This window comes from Protobothrops mucrosquamatus, unplaced genomic scaffold (genome assembly GCF_001527695.2).
Source record: "Protobothrops mucrosquamatus isolate PMUCROS unplaced genomic scaffold, P.Mucros_1.0 scaffold327, whole genome shotgun sequence".
In the NCBI taxonomy this organism is placed as follows: Eukaryota; Metazoa; Chordata; class Lepidosauria; order Squamata; family Viperidae; genus Protobothrops; species Protobothrops mucrosquamatus.
Window position 1 is genome coordinate 597,736 of NW_015386666.1, and position 17,322 is coordinate 615,057.

At 34.8% G+C, this 17,322-nt stretch overlaps 1 protein-coding gene across 1 annotated transcript in view; it reads left to right on the forward strand.

Annotated features, from left to right (window-relative positions):
- BRCA2 (BRCA2 DNA repair associated) overlaps nucleotides 1–16,428 on the forward strand; it is a 32,468-nt gene extending 16,040 nt beyond the window's left edge. Inside the window, exons 12-27 of the mRNA XM_015815249.1 lie at nucleotides 990–1,024; nucleotides 2,197–2,588; nucleotides 3,363–3,556; nucleotides 5,037–5,224; nucleotides 7,349–7,519; nucleotides 7,705–8,059; nucleotides 8,972–9,127; nucleotides 9,232–9,376; nucleotides 9,749–9,751; nucleotides 10,824–10,942; nucleotides 11,513–11,714; nucleotides 12,385–12,551; nucleotides 12,643–12,781; nucleotides 13,865–14,121; nucleotides 15,028–15,165; nucleotides 15,508–16,428. Coding sequence (XP_015670735.1) covers nucleotides 990–1,024; nucleotides 2,197–2,588; nucleotides 3,363–3,556; nucleotides 5,037–5,224; nucleotides 7,349–7,519; nucleotides 7,705–8,059; nucleotides 8,972–9,127; nucleotides 9,232–9,376; nucleotides 9,749–9,751; nucleotides 10,824–10,942; nucleotides 11,513–11,714; nucleotides 12,385–12,551; nucleotides 12,643–12,781; nucleotides 13,865–14,121; nucleotides 15,028–15,165; nucleotides 15,508–15,960 — 3,114 coding nt within the window. The 3' untranslated portion in view covers nucleotides 15,961–16,428. The remainder of the gene's footprint in view (nucleotides 1–989; nucleotides 1,025–2,196; nucleotides 2,589–3,362; nucleotides 3,557–5,036; nucleotides 5,225–7,348; nucleotides 7,520–7,704; nucleotides 8,060–8,971; nucleotides 9,128–9,231; nucleotides 9,377–9,748; nucleotides 9,752–10,823; nucleotides 10,943–11,512; nucleotides 11,715–12,384; nucleotides 12,552–12,642; nucleotides 12,782–13,864; nucleotides 14,122–15,027; nucleotides 15,166–15,507) is intronic.
- The last annotated feature ends 894 nt before the right edge of the window (nucleotides 16,429–17,322 follow it).

Consider the following 17,322-nt stretch of genomic DNA (forward strand, 5'->3'; position numbering starts at 1 on the left):
TTGTTTTGGAGATTGATGTGAGGAACTACAGTCTAAAAAGTGAATAGATTGGTCCAGGGTTGTTGTTACCTGCTCATTTCAAGTGGTGATTGAAGCCTTAGTTTAACTTTCCATCAGAACTCTAAACCCCAAACATGCTCTGAAAACTAACAGTCCATCAGGCATATGGGCAGACTATTCAAAGGGGAGGGAACAGTACTAGAATATTGCAGGCCAACCTGAGCGTGATCTTACTATAGCAGGTGATAAATGTTAATATCCTTCACATAATATCACAAATGCCCTAAGATTAAAAATATTAAATGTGTGACCACTATGGAATGAATTAGGCCAGGGATTAGGGTTGTCATGGTGGCTGTGAAATCCCAAGTCGCCTCAAAATTTGAGCAATAACAAGTTAGGGAAACTGCTATGGAGAAGAGAAGTTAGTACAATTGCAACAGTCAAACTGTTTCCCAAAGCATAACTTCAGAAACAGGATCCCACCTCTGGTTAACAGTGGAGAACTAAAGGCTGCTAGAGTTTCCACATAATTGGCCACTCCACCCCCCCAAGGCTTGGAGTTGTTTCTTGATAATATGTTCTGTAATCTGCAGTAATCAATGCAGTGTAGTTATCAGAATATCTGATCAGTAATTATTTAAAAATAAATTCTTTTGAACCACTTATTTCATTAGGAATTTCAATGTTGGTGGGATTGTGGTCTCCCAGAGAGAAATAATGTGCAATCTGAGGGTCTTTCTGCTGCTTGAAGAGCAGGTGTAAGACTTGGCCAAGAGGACTTTGTCTAATTCTGGCTGGTACAACTTGTGACCTTTTTTGGCACAGGATATACTGATACAGATATTTATGCTTTTGTCACCTATCAGCTTGATTACTGTAATTCACTTTGCATGGGACAGCCTTTGACGTCCATTCAGAAACTTCAACTGGCTCAAAATTGAGTGATCTTTGTGGTAGTAATAGTATTGCCGTATTATATTTTACAGCTTTGCAGAGCTTTGGCAGATGAAAAATTTCTTTAGTAATCAAATGTAGGACTATCCTTTGCGAATAGAATAGAATAGAATAGAATAGAATAGAATAGAATAGAATAGAATAGAATAGAATAACAGAGTTGGAAGGGACCTTGGAGGTCTTCTAGTCCAACCCCCTGCTTAGGCAGGAAACCCTACACTATTTCAGACAAATGGTTGTCCAATCTCTTCTTAAACTTGTGTCTTTAAAAACAAGTTATGTTCCAGAACTCTGAGAAAAGCCATATTCCCATAGTAGTAAGTACATTCTTTAATATAGATATGCGAGCAGTATTTCAGATTAATTTTAAAATTGTGGCAGGGAGAGCATAATAGAAAAAATACAACCATGCTCCAAATTCTGCTTGCTTTTTCACTCGTCCAAAAGTGGGACAGGTTTTTTTTAATGTCAGGCATAGAATAACATATCTTCGGCACCCCAAGGATCTTGTTTGCAGAGTAACAGCCCATAATTGTTTTCCATCTATCCTCGCCTATCTAAAAGCTTCTCTCAATAAATGGAAGCTGATGAAAACAATTCTACATCCTAATACCTTCCAGTTATTTACAGCAGGCATAGTGGTGATTAAGTTATACAAGTTTGACAAATGGTATTCAAATTAGTACAAATTTAACTAGTTCTGAAAATGTTCATAAGACAATTTTTTTTAAACTCAAGTAAAACTAATATTTATCAGGAACATAGAAATCCATATTCTTTTAAATGTCATTTGATTCATAGAACTTATTTTTTTATTTAGGTATAATAAATGACAGAAAAAAAATGTCCAACAAGATCTCTTTGAAACCAGCAGTCTGTGGAGCATTTAGGTAAGAGTAGATTGTCATTTCATTTTAAATTTTTCATATTTGATTTTTATTTCATTTAATTTATTAATCAAATTTATGTAGCCATTTATCTCAGTTCAGGAAACTGGGCAGTGCACAGCAGTAGATATTATTTTTTTAAAAATGCATTGGATAATCTTTGTAACATTATTTTGGAAACTACTAGTTTCTTATTCAGTATTAATATAAGTTAATTACCAGTAAATTAAGTATGTGTGCAATACATGGCAGCTTAATTGTGTGAATTTCCTAGTCAAAGAGAGGGAACATAAAAAGGAATTCTTGTTAGTCTTTCATTCACATTCTTATAAAAATGTTTTTATTTCTTCAGTTCCGCCAATGAACGACAAGAAATACTGAATCCAAATTTTAGTATTCCACAGCAAGTTATGAAAGGATCTAAGTTTGGTGGTTTTTCAGAGCGGTCTTCAATTAAGTCATTGGCTCAGTTTGGAATGATCTTAACTGAGGAAAACAAACCACAAAATCATTATTCAGGGGAAAAAACTACTAAGATCTTTGTGCCTCCTTTTAAAATAAAATCAAGAACTTTAGAAGATGAAATAAGCAATGTCAAAGACCATCCCTCATTCAGTTGCAAAAGTATCAATGGAATGGAAGAATATAACCCAAAAGAAATTAACAAAACCTTCATTGAATCAGAAGAAGATAATTGTGCACGAATATCAGCTTTGGATTCAGGACGTAGTAAAATAGTTCAAGGTACATTGGATACTTCATTCTTGTTTTTATTTTGGCATGTATGTAATATTACAATCATAACTTTTAACATCAAATACTTTAATTTATTTTTCAAAAAAGACCAGTGTTTAACCTGAACAATTTCATTTTTTCCTACTTCTTATTAGTTATTGCCAGGTCCAGAGTTATTGTCTTAAAACTCTTATTATGACAAAAAATGCCATTTAAGAAACAAACATAGAAAGAACACATATACAAAATAACAATTAGACTTCCAGTTATGGAAGTATACAGAAGTTATAGATATCAAATTCACAAATGTTATAATTTGTTATGACTTGATAATCTTACCATTTCCTTTCCTACTTTTTATATAATGCCATCTCTAGACTGGGGAATTTCAGTTAGATACAATTTTATGTACTCTTTTTGAAATTTTATAATACTAATCAAAGATATCTCTCCTATTAATTATTAAAGATCTTTTTACCATGATAACTCAGAGTTACTTTTACCAAAGTAACTCTGATAAGTAAAAATTACAGAAATAGCATATTGATATTCAGAATGTTTGAAAACTGTTATTTTGGGCTAGGTTACACATCCTATAGTCACTAACAACACTGGTTTTGTTGGTGCACTAATGCTGAAAAAAGGGCAATATATCTCTTATAATTGTTCATAAATAGTCCATATGTGATCTGCACTAGTTAGAATTCAGGGTTGCTATCTTAGGCAAATTTGTAATTTCTGTTTTAAATTAAAATAGCCATGATTTTATTAATACTTTGGCAGACATAACAAAAATGACACCATATCTTCAGTATGCCAGAAATCTACAACAAATGAGAATTTCAAAGAAACAAGATCAAATAATTCATCCACAACCAGGCAGCCTGTACCTTGTGAAAAGGTCTTCTGGTCTTTGCAGAATTCCTTTAAAAGCTGCAGTCAAAGAGAAATTGCCTGACTTTTATTCCAGTGAACAGGTAAGCACACTATCTATTAAGAGACGTATTATTAAAAATTATCTTGTCTGTGCATATACAACCTCTTTGGAATCTTAAGACATTAAATCTATAAACCAAAGTTTATAGTTACCAAAGTTACATCTTGTCTGGAAACTCTGGGAACTTGTTTTAGAAAATGCAAGCTTTTTCATCGTTTAAAAGTGGTATACTTTAATAAGTTATTGTGTGCTAAAGCTGAAAAACAAAACTTGCTCATTTTGTCCAGTCAGATAGGGGATTTTATAGTTTGATTGGTTATTTGCACAAAAAGCAAGAATAAAACTTTTACATAATACTTATTAGAGCCATTGATCAATTAATTGCCATAGATGGTATATATTTCCATTATTTTCTTCCTTAATCTTTGATTAACATCTTTCAATTTCTTATGTTTAATGTTTTTGAAACATAAGACTTACAATATATACAGTATGTATGTTTGTAACCAATTTCCCCATCTCCATCATTTTTTCTCCTCCTTTTTCCCCTCTTCATTTATTAACATTCCTAATATATCCAGTGGCATATTGATCTGGTTTTGACATAATATTAACAACTATAGAATGTTACATACCCAAGCTTCAGATGCAAGTTTCTCTTCCTTTTTTTATCCACAGTCCTGAGGAGATCACTATTTGCTTTTAATTTTGATTAATCTGGATTAATTATTGTTAATGACAATATGGTCATCATATATTTTGTTCTGAACTTAATTTCAAATAATAACTTTTTTGTTCACAGTCCTGAGGAGATTATTTGTTGCTTCTAATTTTGATTAATTTGGATTATTATTAATGATAATATATTTTGTTCTGAACTTGGAGATTTCAAATATTAACTACAGCTTTGTCCCGATTCAGATTTAACTATTAAATTCAGTTATGCTGAACTTGAATAAAAGTTTCTAAATTCCCTGTCTTGGCAGAAAAACAGAAGGTAAAATGAATGAACCAAGGCTAACTGCAGTTTGTTCCTATATGAATAACACATAATTTATCATATATGACTAGGACCATTTTCTATGCATGAAAATAAATGCTTTAGTACTATTTACCCATCAACATAATGCTTCAACTGGATTTTTTGTCATTTTCTATTCTTTCATAAGATGAGAATGACTACTAGTAGATTTCCGAGATGCATCTAAATCCTCTAAAAGATCCTACCTAAAAGTCAAAGCTACTTATATTCCACAGATCTGATTTTTTTGAATTTTTGTTTTCTGATTATTTTGTACTTTGCCTTTTTAACATGACTTTAAAGTAGCCAAAGAAGTTATAAAGTTTTGTCTCTAAAGATCAATATTATGGTACTACAGATACTAAATAGTTGGAACTTATAGTTGGAATTTCTGGTTTTGAAAAACATGCTGAGAAATATTCATAATTTGTTTAATATATATTGAGCATATATGCATTTAATAATACTAAAATATTCTACCTGCCTTTTATCCTTGCAGTTGTATGCTTTTGGTGTTTCCAGGCAAAGCATAAAAATTAATAGCACAAATGCAGAAGATTTTCAATTTCTTATCCAGGATTTTTTCAGTAGAAAATATTTTCTAGAAGACCATGGAATACAGTTGGCTGATGGAGGATATATTATTCCTAATGATGAGGGAAAAGCTGGAAAAGAAGAATTCTTTTGGTATGGTGTTCAGGATATTTATCTATGAGTATGTAATATGTTATTAAATGTTAGAATTACTAATGCTTTTAATGCTAGAAAATGATTTATATTTCTCAGTACCTGGGCAATGCAGAAACTATTTGCTTAAAATTAAAAATGTGTTTTTTGTTATTCTCTCTGAAAAACTATAAGATTTAAGACATTGTTTACATTTAATAATAAATCCAGAAACAACAGCCATTTGTTTAACATTTCTACAGAGAAATGTAGAAATCTTTGGTTAAAAGCAAAGATCTTAGTCATGTGAAAGAGGTAATACCAGGAACCTCATGTGTTTTGACTAAATATAGAATTTTATAAGATAAATATGTGTAGTTGCCTGTAGTGATTTAGAACTTAAATGTGAAAAGTATTAATGCAGGAGGTAACACAAAGTATCTCCACAGGACATTCCTTAGCTTCTATAGTACCAGGAGTCTAGGCCAGGGCTTTTCAACCGGTGGTACGCGTAGCACTTGTGGTACATTAGCACGTGGCAGGTGGTATGCGGCCCTGCTCAGCCAAGAGTAGTGGGGGAGGGAACGAGCCAGCGCAGCGCAGGACTTACTGAGAGAGAGTCCTCCGGAGCTGCAGAGTGGCTGGGGTGAGGCAAAGGCTCCAGGCTCACTTCTGGCTTACCCGGAAGAGAAAGGAGGAGGAGTGGGGCGGACACAGGAGAGGCTCTAAAAGGAGGCAGTTTGGGCGGGAGAGGGAGAGAGAGAAAAAGACACAGCTTTGGGAGGAGGTGGAGTCAGCTGTAGCTGCACCGAAGGGAAAGAAGGAGGAGGGTGGGGGGAGAGGAGAGGAGATCAAGCAGGCCGGCCATGAGCTGATCTACAACTTATGTGGCAGCCATCCATGCTGGTAGCAACAAACAGGCAAGAAATGCAGTGGGGGAGAGGTCGCCCTCCACGAGGAATGAAGAAAGGCAGCATCGGCTGGAGGTGAGCATGGAGGGAGAGAGGGAGATGGCAATGAGAAAGAGGGAGGTAGGAGCAGGAGGGAGGGAGTGTTAGAAGGAAAAGCCCAGGGCTTGCTTTCCAGCTGAGAAGCTATACCTTTAAGGGAAAAAAATAGACCAGAGGAAACAAACCTCCGGCTGCTGCTGCTCTGGCTGCTCAAGAGGAGATGTTTAATGGCAGAAGTGAAGTGCCGTTTCAGCTGAACAACAAACCAGGAGAGTGGAAGGATTCTTATGTGCTTTTCTGACTTTGAAGTTCTGGGATTTGTGCAATGTGGGCTTTGTGTTCTTAAGGAGTGTTTGGCAATTTCTATTTGGCTGTTGGCTGATATTTCCTGTTAGATTCTATTGCTCTGCTATTGTTAGCTGTACATTTTGCCCCAAGGGATTTTGAAGTATTTTTCTCCTGAATGGATTTTGCCTGTACCATTCCTTTACTTATGAATGGAGCCATTTGGGGAGTACTTATTACATTTCTTTTTCTTCCTTAAGTGCCAGCTGCCGGCTCCTTAACTTTCCTTTCTAGCCAGAAGCTAATTCTTAAAGGGAAATGCGCCTTTTTAAGCTAGTTCCCTCAGCAGCTTGTCTTTTCTGTCTCTGGAGGTTTTTCCTTGTTTGATAAATATATGGAAGAGGGAAAATATGAGGGGGAGGGTTCAAATTCTTCCTTCAGAAGGAGATGGGGATCACAATGAGGGAGGAAGGGAAGGAAGGAAGTCCCGCCTTAGCACTTGGCCACCAGCAGCCCTGCCATTGACTTTGCTTGTCAAAAGGGGATCACATGACCCTGGGACAAGCATTCAAATATAAATCACATGACCTTGGGCATGCTGCAATGATCATAAGTGTGAAAAATGGTCATAATTCATTTCAGTGCAATTGCAACTTTGAACAGGTTTTTGTTTTTTTGGTCATCAAGTTTTTGACACCTTGCTAGGTAGTACTCGAATATTGCCATATCGTAAAAATGGTATAATCGCTGAAAAGGTTGAAAAGCCCTGGTCTAGGCTTTTTATTTATCACTCTTTTCAAAACACACATTTAAAAGGTTGAATTATGATAGTTATTGTTGTCTTTTCCATGTCAAAACTCAGGCTTTATCTTCTTAATAGGTTGATAAATTTTCTGATAATTTTGTGCAGGGCTTTGTGTGACACGCCAGGTGTAGATCCCAATCTAATTTCCAAAGCTTGGGTGTATAACCATTATAAGTGGATTATATGGAAACTGGCAGCTATGGAGGTTGCATTTCCACAAGCTTTTGCCAGTAAATGTTTGACACCAGAAGGAGTACTTCTTCAGCTAAAGTACAGGTAAAGATTAAGATTTGGCAAAATGACTCTTCTGAATTTTATCTGTGTCTGTACAGTCTTAATTACCACTGTTTTCAAATGAGTCTGTTGTTTGCTCATTAAATTAAGTGCTACTACTTAGCAAATCAATTGCTTCTCAAAAACATCCAAAGTCAGTTTGAAATATTTGTTCAATTTTTTTAAAGGTATGATATAGAAGTCGATAAAAGTCAACGATCAGCCATCAAAAAAATAACAGAAAGAGATGATGTTGCTGGAAAAACAATCATACTGTGCATCTCTAAAATTATATCATTTAACACAAACATGCCTCACATTGCTGACAGTAAAAGCACCACTGAGGACAATAAAAAAGTGGCAATCATTGAAGTTACAGATGGTTGGTATGGAATTAGGACTGTCTTGGATCCACCTCTTCAATCACTGTTATCTAAGCAGAAACTGTCAGTTGGCCAGAAAATTGTTGTACATGGAGCAGAACTTGTGGGATCTCAGGATGCAAGCACCCCTTTAGAAGCACCAGAATCTCTGATGCTAAAGGTACATTTATACAATGATTGTTATTTCAAGATGACTTGTATATATTGTTGTAAAAATGGGCAGTGATAAACATTTCTGCATAGTTGTCTCTTCTTTGTGTATTTTCCTTTCAGAGTTGTAGGTCTCCAAGTCAGGTAGATCTCGCTCTCTCTGTTCTGTCCCAGCCTACGTGAGTCTTTGTTATGCTCACAAAAAAAAAAATCCTCTTCGAAGAAACAGGCAGGAACTGCAAGAAAAAACCAACCCCTTTTATTTTCACAGACCTGAGTCAATGTCCAAGGCAAACAAAAACAATCCAGAGAAACGCGATCCTCAACACGAACGGTTGCCTTTGGCAACCACACCTTCCCTTTTATAATTCAGCCAAGGCATGGCTTCCTAATGCCTTCTCTTTTGCCTTTGGAGCTGTCCCATTGCATTCCTCTGTCCTACTCGCTTCTCTTGCCTACGCATTTGTGCATCCGGGATTTGTCCCAGCTGCTCTTCATCACTGTCCAACTCAGGCTCCCAGCACAGCTGTGTCTCAGTCTGAGCGCGAGTAGAGGGGCCAGGCTTCTCGTCCGACCGTAAGTGTTGGAGCTCCTCAGAGCCTTCTCTAATGTCACTCCAGGCCCTTCCTCATCTGATTCCTCAGACTCAGCTGCCGGATCCACTGGCTGGTGAGGAATCCCAACTCTCTCTCTCTCTCACACACACACACATACACACACTCTCTCTCAATGTACACAATTTAAAAATGAGTGCTATAGACCATTTTTACTGCACTTACAATTGTTAGATATATTTTTTTCCTTCCTCTGAAGATATCATTTGCTCTATAACTAGATGTTGTGCTATATATTTAAACACCTACATGACTACCAGGCTACATTACAAGAATATGTTCTGAAATATATATTTGTTTTATTTTAGATTACAGCTAATAGTACTCGACGTGCTCGATGGTATGCCAAATTAGGATATCATTGTGATCCTCGGCCATTCTCTTTGCCTTTATCCTCATTGTTTAGCGATGGTGGGACTGTTGGTTGCATTGATGTCATCGTTCAAAGGATTTACCCTATACAGGTAATTTAGTATATTAGTCTTCAATATATACATAATTACTGGGATTTGAGAAGTAAATCTTAATTCAAATGTGTGGCCTAATTTTCAACCAATATTTATTTCAGTGGATGGAAAAAGTATCAAAAGGGTCCTGTGTGTTCCGTAACAATCGAGCAGAAGAGAGAGAAGCTACAAAATTTGCTGCAAATCGACAGAAAACATTAGAAATATTGTTGGCAAAAGTACAAGCAAAATTTGAAAAGAATGATGGTAAAATAGACAGCTATATTTTTGTTTTTAGAATGTTATTTTGCATATAAAAGAAAAATGTCTATTTATAGAGAAATATCTGTTCTCTGTTTAACTTTTGTGCGTCAACAGAACTATTTAGAAAACTGTACCGATATCTCTTCTCTATAGATTCCAGCTCTATAAACAGAATTGAGTTACTGTGAAATTTTTAGGATTTGAAAAATTAGCATATTTTCTGTAGTATAGAAATACCTTGGAATGTATTTTCTAGAACAATTACTTTGTATTCATCCTTACTATATGCCTGAATATTATAAAGCAATATTACTTGACTCATGTAATAATGTTTAAATGATACTAATAACAGTTTAAAAAGTATCAGATTTTAAGAAAGTAATTCTTAAAATTATAATTTCTCCTTTAGAAATTGTTTCCTCTGGGTACTTCTCACTCCAAAATAATAATTCTGTCTTAACTATAAACCAGACTTACAATTCATTACATTAAGTAATTTATGCCTAGTTTAGAACATTGGCAGATCACATCCTGTATACTTAAGTCGTTTAAATAAGAATCACCCCCATATATTCAATAAATAATCTACAGATTGCCCTATCTGTGGTGAAATATGAGGCAATATCATAAGGAATCATTTATTTTCTATTTAAGCCTACTAAAGCACACCACCGTTGTTTCTGCTGTGTGCAGTGTTCAAACCAAGCTTCCATACATAGGGCTAACTGCTGTGTTTCATAGGGTTTACTACTGTAATCTGCCACCATGGTGTTATTATTTCAAATTAGATTGAAAACTGTGTGCCACTGAAATTCTAAATTGATTTTGATGCAGAAATATGTCATCAGCCTTCTGATGAGTTGAAGTACTAAGTAACACAGGTTTATAGGATACAAATTAGGAGGTCAGACTTTCTGTTTTTGCAGGGAGAAAGAGTGAGCCACAAATGGAGTGAACACTTGAGTTTGGACTGGGCTGTCTGACTTCTTCCTTGGTTGAGCACTTAGCCACTTGCCAAAGAAGATAGCTTGTTGTTTTGACTAAATTGATATCAAGAGTTACAGACAATGGTTACAGAAGATCTAAAAGACAGTGGAGAGAATGTTCTCAGTGGTGTTGCTATATTCAGAATTGGAACACCTGCTGCCAATTCTTGATATTTAAATATTTAAATAGGGTCATTTTGTTTGGTTCTTCTTTGGGTATCTTTTTAAACAATGTTATAAACACAGGACACTAAATATATTATTGTTTTTAGAAAGAACAAAAATGTTATTTGGAATGGTAATTTTAAATTAATTGCTGGTACCTCCTTGTAATCTATTATGATTTGTTACAATTTCCTTTCAAAAGCTTACTAGTCAACTTACGCTCAGTTGTTCTATTTGATTACTGTTAACTAGGCATTCACAGCGGTAGTTATTTGAGACATGTTAATTTTTAAAAACAGATAAAGGCAAAAGAATACTGCGATCTCATGCTCTAACAAGGCAACAGATACGTGCTCTACAAGATGGTGAAGAGCTTTATGAAGCAATTATTAATTCTGCTGATCCATCTTATATGGAGGTAAGTTTTTTTTTAAACAATGCTAGAAATAGTCATTCTACAAATTTTTGCCTTTTTGCCAGAGGGCTCCAGTTTAAAAAAAAAAAAGCACAATAAGTAAACGGGATAAAACAAAGGAGGCACAGGTGGGGAGAAGCAGGAAGACAGAATGAACTCCCCTCCTCGCCCCCCCAAAAAGAGATGGTGAAAATTCTATGAAAGAAATTTCACTTAATATTTTAAAGGAGCTTCATTCCAACTATTCTTACAAATATTAATGAGGACAAGTGTATAACTAAGTTCATTAGCTTCACCAAAATGTTTGGGGTCTTAGATTCATAGTTTGAAGCAGCCATTTAAGTTCAACCCCCTGCTTAGTGCAGAAATCCACACTAAAGCATCTCAGATATTAACATATCCTATATACTGATGTCAGGCTGACTGGTCTGTTTGTGCTTTCAATATCCCCTTTAGGAACTTGAACTTCCTAAGAGAAGTTTCACCATTGCTCTGAATTTCTTAATTTCATTTTCTGTTTCCTTTTTGTTAAGATATATGTAGCTGTTTCAGTTTTACCACGGTTTATTGCAGGGTTTTTTCAATGAAGAGCAATTAAAAGCCTTGAATAGTCACAGACAGATGGTCAATGATAAAAGGCAAGCCCAGATAGAAGCAGAATTCAGGAAAGCTGTGGAATCTGCTGAGCAAGAGACAAACAGCCCCTGCAGAAGGGATGTATCCACCATAATCAAACTACAAATTGTAGATTATGGGACAAAAGAAAACTCAAAAGGTAAATACGATACTAATCCACTCTAAAAGGCATACCGTAAATATATATAATATAGTATCTAAGCAATGCTTTATTCATATAACCTGTTTATTTGAATTCATTGTATGCCATCCCTTGATGCATTAATTGTAGACTATTCAAATAGTAACATTTCTAAAAGTAAATTTAATTAAGTTCTTCTGTAGCATAGATATGAATTGATATGTGTAGTTTTTGTTTAACAATGAAATACAAGTAGGCCTCAACTGACGACCTCAATTGGGACCAGAATTTCCATTACTACACAAGACACACTTGATTTTATGACCTTTTTTGCCACGGTTGTTTAATGAATCATATGGTCATTGGACAAACCTGGCTTTTCCCAGTGACTTTGCTTGTCGGAAGCCAGGTAAGAAAGTCACAAATGGAGATGGTGTGACTCTGGGATGGTTCAGTTGTCATAAATATATGCCAGTTGTCAAGTACTCAAATTTTGATCACGTGACCATGAAGACACTAATAGTTGGGCAAGTCATTTTTCAGTGCCATCATAACCAACATCATGGTTGCTAAACAAATGGTTTTAATTTACGGACTACCTGTATGAACAATGACCAGCAAGGATATTTTTAAAAAGATGCACCATACTGTTGTCAAAATACATCTGTATTTTTAATTCTAATCTTAGAAGGTATACTGAACATCTGGCGTCCATCCTCAGATGTTTGTAACCTCTTAAAGGAAGGAGGCCGATACAGAATTTTACATTTATCTGCATCTCACTCGAAAGGCAAGTTGAAAACCAACAATATACAGTTAACAACTACCAAGAAAACCCAGTATCTACAACTGCCAGTAAGTGTCCTTTAAGTAAGACTTAAAGTGAGCTACTTAAGTTACAAGTTTTACGTAATTTTCATAATATTATTATCCATAATGCTATTAGGTTTCTCAAGAAAGTCTATTACAAGTTTACAGACCAAGGGAATGTCTGGTGTATGGTAAACTACTGGAGCCCTCCTTCCGACCAGCTTGTTCTGAAGTCGATTTGGTGGGATATATAGTTTGCTTGACAAAAAGAGCAGGTATGTTACATATTGTAATCACACTTATTACATATATAAGTAATTATATATAAGTTCCAAATTGTTATCTTTAAAGTCATTTTTTTTCCTCCCAAACTGAACTGTAGAAGTTGTAAAATTTCTTTGAAGTTTTACGTAAGCGATAAAATAACTCACCCCATGACCTGGGTAGAATGGATACATTCTGCCTTGGTTTGTTTATGTAATATATGGTGAAGAATCACTGGGCTTTTAAAGTTTTAAATTAATTGCAATATATATTTATTGCAAATTAAAACTATCTAGATCCAGTTAAAAACAAAAATCATAAAGAAACCATATAAAACAATCCATTAATTTTTTAATACGATCATGGACCCGCATCAATATAAACTAAGGATATCCATCTACAAATCCTAATATTTTAATGGTGTATCAGGAAAGGGCTGATTTTTAGTATTTTCCCTTCTTTCACTGTAGCAAGCTTCTGATATTCCATGGACACGTGTTTACTTTCTTTAAATTGGGTTTCATAATGTCTGAAAATTTAAGCGCAGTAGGATTATGCATTAAAAAAAAAAGAGCAGGGTTACTTTTTAAATTTATGATGTTTGTTATTGTATTGCTTTTCACAATTGTTTTTGTTTAAATTCTATTTGCTTTTCTTTAGTGGGAATTGTGGTATTGAGTTTTCCATTTTGTAGAAATTAAAAAAAATACTAATTTGATGGATTTGGCAGAAACAATTTGCTTCTTCACTCCATTCTTAAACAAACAAGGTGAGCCTTAACGAATAGCTGAGTTAAAGGGCAGGTCAGTAGGATTACCGGGTGGTGATGGCAGAATGCAGTGTAGGGCAGGGGTAGGCAACCTTGGCTCTTTTATGACTCCAAGGTTGCCTACCCCTGGTGTAGGGGAAGAGTTGGCATCAAAGGACTTGTTGGTTACTCTTTTTTCCTTTGCATTCCTGCTACGAATAGATTATAATTTTCTATCAGTGGTAGCTGGGAGTAAAGGATTTTTTTTATTTTGAACCTGAAGATGGCCAACATAAAAAATTTAATGTTAAATCCAATAAGTTATATGTTTCATTTTTTTACATAGGTTTTTGTACATTGGTATATTTGTCAGATGAACATCATAATATAATAGCAATCCAGATTTGTACAGATCTCAAGCAGCTTGCTATTGAAGATATAATCATTCCATCTGCATGCATCTCTGCAACCAATCTTCAGTGGCGACCTGAATTTAAATCAGATATTCCCACCCTATTTGCTGGAGAGCTTTCTGCATTTTCTTCAAACCCAAAGGAAAACCATCTCCAAGAAATATTTAAAGAATTTAAAAATACCATTGAGGTAAAGTTACTTATTTCTAAACAGCAGTTAAGTACAGTATATTCAGTGCATACAGTGCATGCATTACTTTTCTTGTGATGCAGATTAAAACAGCATTCCGCAATTGATTCAGTAAGTGTCCACATCATTTTTTCTTTTCTTTTCTACAACCTTCCTCATTCCCAGAACCCTTGTGGAAATGAATCTAAATGCTGCACAGTCCTACAGATAAGTCTTCATTTAACAACCACTTGTTCAGCAACTGTTTAAACTTATGAGAGTGCTGAACAAGTGGTAGTTAATGATTGATCTTTGTATTTGTTGGTTGCAGTTTGCCTGTGATCACATCTAGGTGCTTGATGCCCAGGTCACAATATCAGTGTTGCAGTGTCCCAGTCACCTGATCACCAATTGCAACCTTCTTGTCAGTTTTTCACAAGTAAAAACTATGGGAAAGCCATCAGGAGTTCGCAAATAGTGACCGTGTGAGGTCCTCACTTAAAAGGCCATGACGATTTGATTAATAATAGCAATTCTAAGTGCTGAAAATTGTGTCACTAAGCAATGAGGTCACATGCTGAGGTGCTCTAAAGTCACGGCATTTAGCAACAGAAATTCTAGTCCCAATTGCCATTATTGAGGATTACCCTTATATATTTCATTATTTAAAAAATCATGTTTTTGCAACTCCTCTAACATTCAAAAATAAGATATTAGTTGCATACTTCAAATAATTTCATAAAACATGTATTGATACACCTGAAATATGTGTTATTTCATTTTTTGTTGTTTTGTTTTTAAGTTGTTCACTCCCCAGTTGTATGTCAATTGGATAGCCATATAGAATTAAATAATAATTAAATATATTATCCATACTTTACCAGAATATAGTTATTATAATAGAAAAATATTCTTTTTGTCTTCTAGAACAATGAGTGCTTTAGCAAAGATGCAGAATACAAAATCATGAATTTGCTAAAATCAGATCCCTTGCAATTACTCAATTTATCCAAAGAATGTGGCTTGGATCCTCCCTGGAAATCTGATGCAGGAAATAAACAAGCAGTAAGTTTATCAAAAGAACAATTTTATAAATGCTGTTCAAAAGTAAATTATGCTATGTTAATTGGATTTTCTATCAAGAATTTCAATTAAAATGTTTTAGGGCATTTCATAATCCTACATAGTCACTGCTGAGAATTCTAGGAGTTTAAAACACATCTCCAGGGCATATAGACCAGGACTGCTGTCTTATACTCCTCATTTAAATATTTGGTAGAGACAAGATTGCTTTGAAGGGAGTTATTTTAAAAGCATATGTATCTAAAGAGAAAGGCATTATTTAGTTCAAATGTTTTTAGTGAGGAAAAGTAGCTGAAACAACTCAATTTTTGTTGTCTTTTTAAGATTACAATTCCCAGCAGTGAACGAAGACATCAAAGTCCTTTGACCATTGGAAAGTCAGACATAAAGCCATCCTTTTCTCTTGGATCTGCAAAAGTGACACTAGATCTTCAAGAAACTCCAAAGAACTATAAGAAACGAAAGGCAATGGACCTGCTCAGTCGAGTACCTTCCCCTCCACCTGTGAAACCAATCTGTGCATTTATTTCACCATCTCTAAAAAAAGCATTTCAGCCCCCTCGAAGCACTTGTACCCAGACCAAAACATCAGTTAAAAAAACTGAAAGTAAGAATAACAAACATCCACCGGTAAAGTTAAATGGGGCTGATTTTGCTCCTGAAAGCAATTTTGTTGCCGATGAGGAACTTGCAATGATAAATACCCAAGCCCTCTTAAGTAATTTTTCAGAAGAGCAAGGAGTGGGTAAAACTATACCTGTGATATCTAGTACATGATGCTGCAGTTTTTTATAGGCTGATCACTCTGTCCAGCCCACTAATAAAAAACACACACACATGCATCAGGGTAATACCAAAGAGAATTAATTCCTACAAAGGAAAACAAAACTAACAATTCATTATTGCAATGGAAATGTTACAGAGGCAAAGAAAATGTCACTGTTAATATAGTTTGTATTTAATGTGTGAATTACCTTTTAAAACTATGAACGTTGTAAATGTTTGTTTAGATTTGTTTATTACACATTTTAGCTCAAAACAAGCATTTTAAGACACTTCAGTAAGAACAACTATTGCAAATTCCTGATATGTAAGCCACAGGTACATTTCTGGATCAGAAGTTATTAGTTTCAAATTTTTATCTCAAATTTAAAGTTTTCCAAATATTCAATGCATCTTATGTCAAAGTTAGCTTTTGCATAAACGGCTTAGCACAAGAATAGATAAAAAGGTTGCAGAAATGGATTTTTCTTGTTTTTCTTTCATCTATAAAGATGCTCTATAACAGTGTTTCTCAACCTTGACAATTTTAAGGCATGTGGACTTCAACTCCCAGAATTCCACAGCCAGCATTGCTGGCTGTGGAATTCTGGGAGTTGAAGTCCACATGCCTTAAATTGTCAAGGTTGAGAAACACTGCTCTATAAATAGTTATTCTAAACAGTGTTATACAGTACGTATCAGAGATTGTCGAAGGGACTAATGCCCAAAATTATACGAACAGGCCCATGTTGTTTTATCAATTTGACTATTAAAAGAGCATCAAATTATCCTCTTCCCTAAAGAAGGGGGAAAAAAGAAAATAATCCCTAATCCTTTAATATTTACAAATGAAGATGATATCACCTGATCTATAACTTATTTCAGAAATATTTTCAGGAATCCTTCCACTAACACTGGGGAAATAAATGTAAATAATGTTTTTGTTGCAAGGAACTGAGTTCTGCAAAAAGATACATTATTATTACAGTGATCTCTAAAGCCTAGTGACAAATATGTCCCTGAACACTAAACTATCTAGTACAAAGCTATTACAGTAAGCAGTTTCCAAGTATGAATACAATGATCATTATCTGTATATATTTGTTTGCATAAAGTAGCCAAAATTTCATAATAAAACATAATATCCATGATAAAAGTTAAATGCATTGCAAAATGATATGTTGAATTCCTGTCATATTTAATTATATCTTGTTTGATATGCTTCACAAATTTCATTGGGCTTGGGATACCTAAAATTGGAACCTGTTGGTAGAATAGTCTCCCTAAAGTATAATGAACATTTTAAAAAATAATAGAATGTTCTGGCTCATTTTTAAAGAATTAATAGAAACCAGATCAAGAGAAAAAGAATCCAGT